General features: G+C 49.9%; 1 protein-coding gene across 1 annotated transcript in view; it reads left to right on the forward strand.

Annotated features, from left to right (window-relative positions):
* Positions 1 to 2432: 2432 nt before the first annotated feature.
* The window catches only part of MLPH (melanophilin), a 27421-nt gene continuing 23294 nt past the window's right edge, over positions 2433 to 6559 (forward strand). Inside the window, 2 exon segments of the mRNA XM_031063492.1 lie at positions 2433 to 2588; positions 6446 to 6559. The exon segment at positions 6446 to 6559 is cut by the window's right edge and continues 1 nt beyond it. Coding sequence (XP_030919352.1) covers positions 2479 to 2588; positions 6446 to 6559 — 224 coding nt within the window. The 5' untranslated portion in view covers positions 2433 to 2478.

Consider the following 6559-nt stretch of genomic DNA (forward strand, 5'->3'; position numbering starts at 1 on the left):
AGAAAATGAGGATGTGGGAGTGTTGGGTGGCTTCACAGAGGTGGTGTTTGCTGTCTTTAGAAGCAACTGGATATTATCTTCACTCATCTGTTTTGTTGAACTCTGATTATGGATTTGCTTCCAGTTATCAGTTAAAACATTGTGAAGTGAATGGCTGGAGGAGAGCCAGGCCACATGTCCCATATATCAGTTCACAGTTGTCTAACAAATAATTACCACGAACTGCAAAGACAACAGCTCATATGACTGTTATTTTTAAAAGAGTGGCCCTGCAGCTAGAAGATCTCTTAAAGATACCCCAGAAATCCATTCTTTTCCTCATGTGGCAATAATGAAAATCAGAAATGGTGCTTGGGATCCATCTATGCCTGCTTTCCCAGGAGAGGCTTAGCTTATTTTGCCGCAAGGTCCCCAATTCAACTGGAATCAAGGTCCATTTGAGCCTCCAGCTAACAGGAAACACAGAACTTTTCCTTTACATCCCTGCTCCTGATCTCCACCCCACACATGTGTGGTCACTGCAGGGGCTGGCGGGCTTAGGCAGACATATAACATCATCTGGCCCTACAACTTGGAATCATAAAGGGTGGAAAAGTCTTCCAAGGCTGACTCCAACCATTAACCTAACACTGCCAGTTCCACCAGTAACCAAGTCCCCAAGTGCCACATCCACATATTTTTTGAAGACTTCCATGTGACAGTGTCTGCCTCAGAGGTTCTGGTTGTGTAGGGGTTTTTGGGTTTTTTTTTGGTTGTTGTTTTTTTCTTTTGCATGATTTTGTAAGATTTGGGAGCCTTTATTCACAGTTGTATGATTGGAGAGGGAGCTGTGGGCGGGCAGGTTTAATCGTCCTCCTTAAGGCAGAGGACTGCTGGAAGCTGGTGGTTGCTGGGTCTGAACTGATGCAAAATCCAACAAACTGCTTTGAAAGAGGGAAAAAGAAAAGAAAACAATTCTATCAATTCTATCTTTGCGATTATACACACCAGTGAGCTGAGGGAGGAGAGTTTTCCAAACGAGACTCTGTTCCCAGGCAATGAATACTTGGAATTTATTCCTGCACCTAGGACATTTCCCTTGAGGTGGTTTTCTGTCTAAGCCAGCCCTTTTTAGGGGGTATTGGCTCTGCTGAACGCTTGCATTTTTCCCCCATTTTCATTGTCTAGCAGGCCACATCTTCCCGATTTAAGCAACCTCTTTATCCTTTTGGAGGAGGATGTATTGGGATCTGGGGCGGTCAGAGCTGCTGGAGCGGGCGGGAGGCCCTGGAACAGGGTCTCGTTGTGATGTTAATTAGTAGCTATTGACCGCTCCCTGTTCGGGTGCAGTGGGGCGCAAGGGCTCTCCAACTTACATAAGGACCTGCCCGACTGATGTCTGCCTCCTGCCAATAAACTGATTGCTTTTGTCGGGACCTCTGCTGGAAATCAATTTCTGGCTCCCAGAGAGGATCATGCATTCCCGATATCCAAGCTGAAACACTGCATCTGTAGTCATCACCTTTCCTGCACAAAATCCATCCTAATTTGGGTTCAAAATGCTTTTCTGGCTCTGTTCATGGAGCTTAATCTAATCTTTGTTTCAAGTGAATTATCAGGGTGGATAATTCACTGTACCCCTGTGTGGGCAGCAGGGATTTTAGTCCCACCAGGCTGAAGTTTTCCTCTTCGGTCTTGCTGTCTTGCTCCCTGTTTACATTCCTGTCAGGGTGGAAAAAAAAATAAATAGAGTACTATCAATGTTTGCTCTGATGAAGGTGAGAAATGGGTTTGCTTTAATATCCCTAGACACAGAGGGAGTGTTTTACTGAGCAAGAGAGCAGTTCAGCAGTCGGACATATATATATATATATTACAATTTATATCTCTTTGGTTGCATGGTGTATTTAGCACTTTTCTCAAAATCCTGTCGAACCGTCTTTTCTTGCTCACGGCAAACGAGGGAAGCGCTGCTTCCTAATTAAGTTGTTTGCCACAAGCAAAGCTCAGCTGCCCAGATTGCTGCGAGAGCAGCTCAGGACGCCAGTCTCTGCTGCTGAAGTTTTCCTCACAAACTGCTGCTGGGGGCAAAATCTGTGGAACGAGATGAGACACGGGAGACGGGAGCAGAGCATCCCCAGGGAGCCGGTCCTCCCGGGCGTGCAGGCACAGCTCCTCCCGGGGATGCTGCGCTCCCTCCCAAAGCCCCGTGGCCTGCCTTCCCCGGGGAGGCTCCCTTTCATTCGCACGCCCTGCATCGGGCGGGCAGAGAGTAAACATCTCCCGCAGCCCCAGCCAGGCGGGCGAGGTGTGCAGCTGCGGGCAGGACCCTGGGGGAAGGCAGGGCGGCCCTGCCGGAGTCCCCGCCGCGATAGGCGCCGTGCCAGCCCTGCTCGGCGGCGGGCCGGGCTCTCCTTGCCCCTCCGACAGCATCATCCCGGCATCGTGCGGGACAGCGAGCGCTCGGGGGGAGCGAGTAACGGGAGCGGCTTCGTCGAGATGGGCAGGAAGCTGGACCTCTCCAAGCTCACCGATGAAGAAGCCAAGCATGTTTGGGAAGTCGTTCAACGGGACTTTGATCTGCGGAAAAAAGAGGAGGAGCGGCTGGAGTGAGTATCTGCTCTCCCGTCCCTGAGTTGGGGGCAAACCAGCCAGGACCTCGTGGGCTGCAGGGATGAGACAACCTGCTGAGGTGTGGGCGAGGAGGGACGGCGGGAGAGCGGGCTGTGGAGGTCGAACGCGGTTAATAGATTACGTTATCAGCGGCAAGGTGACGCATTCGGGCAGCCAAGGTGCGAACTGGCGCCGTGCCACCGGCAGCGATGCGGATCGGTGACACCGCCGCGCTTTATGGGGACAAATACCAGGAAATGCCTCCGTGAGGCTGGAGGCTGGTGGGGCTCGCCAGGGGAGGCTTCACCCGGGAGCAGAGGATGGGATTCGGCTCCCTTGGTTCTGCTTCATGTGATGGGTCCTGGGAGTCCTCAGATCCCTGAAGAATCCCGGAAAAATAACTGAGAGGAATAGGAGAAACCTACTTCTACTAGTAAACCTATTTTAGTAGCCTTAAATATGCAATACCAGGGCTGTGCTGTCCTGGAAAGATTTTAGGGGTCTACAGATTAGGAAAAGGTTGAAAAGTCACTGGAGCAGCAAATTCTGTGAACTTCAGGATGTTGGACAGAAGTGCCGTTTAAAAAATGTTCTGTCAGATCAGCTTAAGTTTTGAGCATGAGAAATCATAGGGGTTCAGGTTTTGTTCATGAACTACATCAGATGCTGAACTTAATAACGCCTTAACATATTTCAAGAAGCTGCAGTGACCCTCTTCGGGGTCTGGCCAAGTTCTCATTATCCCAGAGGGATGGTCCATGCTCTCAGACTGGGTTTGGGCTGTGCTGCACTCCCACTGAGCCCTCAGACCCTCCCAGCTCTGAATTTTGTGTGCCAGGGCTGGTGCTGATACCACGATAATGCCTGGAGAGCAGGAGCTCATTAGTTCCTCTATCAGATCCAAAAGGAAGGGTGAGGAGTGATAGCTATCCTTGGTTTGGGATATCTGCATCCCCCAAAACCTTCCAGTCGTGGGACCCTCTCCATTTACACCATTGGCCACATGAAACTCTCAGCTGTGTATTTTTCATCCCCCTGATTACTTTTTTTGCCTAAGAAAAAACAGCCTGCGTGGGAGGCAGAGATAATTCAATATCATCATCTACTGCCTTCCTCTGCTGGTGGCTCTGAAGAGCAGGAAGGAGATCAGACAGGGGTATTTAAAAAAATTATCACCCTGCAAAGGGAGAATGTCTCCCTTGTGATGCATCTGAGCTCAGCCTGGAGGGAGGAGGTGGAGACCCACATTGCTGTGCCCTGCAGCAAAGAATTGGGCGAGGTGAATTCCTTCTTTACTCGACCTTGGCGCCAGACTGGCTTATCTGGGTCCCCTCTGCTGCCCAGAAAGCTTCCAAATTGAGTTCCATGCTCTGGGAGATGCAGGATGGGGGGAAGGTCTTGGGATGCTCCTTCCCAGCTGCTGTCTCTCCTCCTAAGGATCATTTCCCCTAGTTTCTTATTTTTATTTTCTTCTTTAATCGTGCCCTGCAGAGGGCCGGCATTAAGCATTCTGAACTACAGAAATTTCTGTACTTCCTGAATAATTTCTGCAACAGACCAGACCACCAGCCTGGGAAAGTATGCCACATTCCTGAGTGCTGGACATGGAGCTACACAAGAATTTTCTGCCTGCAACAAGCTGGGACATGATGTGACATTGTGTGAGACCCTGCAGCCATTCACTCTGTGCTCTGACCAGCCTCATTTACTTTTCTATTCATTTACTTTTCTATTCACCGGGCTTGTCTCAACCTGCCAGCCTTGAAGAAATGTCCTGTCCACCCCCTCCCCAGCTCGGTCTTTTTCTTCCCTTTTTGCTGCTTCTCTGTATTTTGGTTTTGGCAGAAGCTATTTACCAACAAGGGACAAAGGCTTCAGCTGGCTACCAGCTGTACAGGCATGTGAGGGCAATGCTTTGCCCCAAAAATTAAATAACGCCCATTTTGAGGTGTTTCTCCCTGATTCTTTCCATGCCCACAACCCCATTTTTGGGGGATGGCTCCCTGCATCTCTCCTGGGGCTCTGTAGGTCCAACCCTGCTGCAGCTGGCATCTCAACAGCACAGATTTATTCATCCTGCTGTGAGCAGAGCAGGGAAGGGGCTGGCTGCTGCTCCTGCCAGCAAGAGGAGACGAGAGGCATGCGGTTCCTGCGGGTTTTAAACTGGTTTGGCTGAGACTCTTCCTTCCTTTGGCAGGTCTGGTGGGTGAGGGAGGAGAGCTGAAGGGATCCAACCGGTCTCTGGGAACCAGAAAAAGCAGTTCCAGTAAAAAAGATTGGATCCTGCTGGCTACAGCGTTAGCACGCGAGTGGAAAAGGAGTACAGAGTCCAACCCAAGGGTTTTCTGTTTGAGGGCTTCTTTTCAGAAGTCACTTAAATTCACTGCTGGGACATTTGCACCACTTTGAACAAATCACTGCTGGGATGGTGAACAGCAGATTATACAAGCCAGGTGCCCAGTTTTCTGTCTTTATGCTGGTTTTAACACCTCCCAGATGCAAATGCAAGTTGGTGTCACTCCTGTGCGACCACAAGCAGAGGGAGTGACACCAAAAAATGTGTCTTATGGTGCGCTGGCTGCCAGCTGGCCAGAAAATTCTTCCTTGAAAAAAAAAAAATAAATCAAAAGCTGAGCCCTAATGTGCAAACTGATTAGGTTAAACAGAGATTATCTTGCTTGAGATGCCTGCCCTTCCCACTGCCAGTCTCACCACTGCTCCCAGGGCCAGCCAGGCTCCTGCTGTGGTCAGCCCAGCTCCTGTTGTGGTCACCCCAGCGTCAGTCAGGCACTGGGAGCATCACCAGTGCCTCGTGCTCCACACTGTGATCCTGGAGCAGCCTCCAGACCTGATTGCTTGAGGGTTTTAACCCAAGCTGACTTCTGCTCTGGAAAACACAGCTTCCTAATCCTGTCTAGAGAGAAAACAACTTTCTAGGACCTTCCCTACAAGTCAAACATTTTCCTTTCAGCCGTGGCCCCAAAGGCAAACATGCCTGAGGCGGTGCGTGGCACGGGCAGCAAACAGAGAGCTTTTGGGCAGTGCAGGGTGCCCCACCGGCCTGGCAGGCATCTCAGCTGTCCCCAGCTGCTGCTGGGGCCTCAGCCTCATGCAGACACTGCTTCCCATGGGGATCTCCTCTGGCAGCCAGGTCTGGAGAGTGAAGGAACCTGCAGGGATGCACTGCAGGTGAAGGTGCTCTTGGAAAGGGCTTCCCTTTCACGGGATTGTCACAAGCCTCTCCTCCTGCTGCATCCTCTGAACAGCCAGAACCTTGTTGCACATAACTTTATAAAGTTCTCTGCTGAATTTTAATCCTTTTTAATCCCAGATTTCTTTTCTTCTTTCTTCCCCCCTCCCTTTTTTTTTTAAACGAAGAATTCCAGAAAGATTTTAATTCCCTGCAGGACTCCAGGCTTGAAGATTGTGTCATGTTGGGATACAGCCACAGGGTTTGAGAAAAGCTGCTCTCCCAAGGTTCCTGGCATTAATGATCAACACCCTGTGAAACAAACAGGACAGGTTTTGGCACAATCACTTTTTTTTGTTAATGATCCTTGTGGGTCCTGTCCAACTCAGAATATTCTATGATTCTAATATTAAATTAAATCAAACATTAAGCTCCAGTTACTCATCCTGAATCTGGAGCCCACTTTGTTGTTAGCTTATTAACTCGTGATATGTCATTTATTGGATTTGCCCTACAGCTGTTTCCACAAGCTGCAGACTTGCAGCGTTCCCTGGAAAATCGTTCCTGAAATGATTGTGGCGTGATAGGCTTTGCCATGTGAGGGTTTGCAGTGAGACAGCAACAAACTCAAGTTCCTGCTTTTGGGGGGGGTGTTTCCTACAGGGAGCTGAAATGCAAGATCGACCAGGAGAGCAGCAAGAGGGAGTTCCTGACCAGTCAGTCCCACCTGAACGAGACTCACTGTGTGCACTGCCTGCAGCCCTTCAAGTTCCTGCT

The sequence above is a fragment of the Geospiza fortis genome, unplaced genomic scaffold, assembly GCF_000277835.1.
Source record: "Geospiza fortis unplaced genomic scaffold, GeoFor_1.0 scaffold407, whole genome shotgun sequence".
NCBI classification, from domain to species: domain Eukaryota; kingdom Metazoa; phylum Chordata; class Aves; order Passeriformes; family Thraupidae; genus Geospiza; species Geospiza fortis.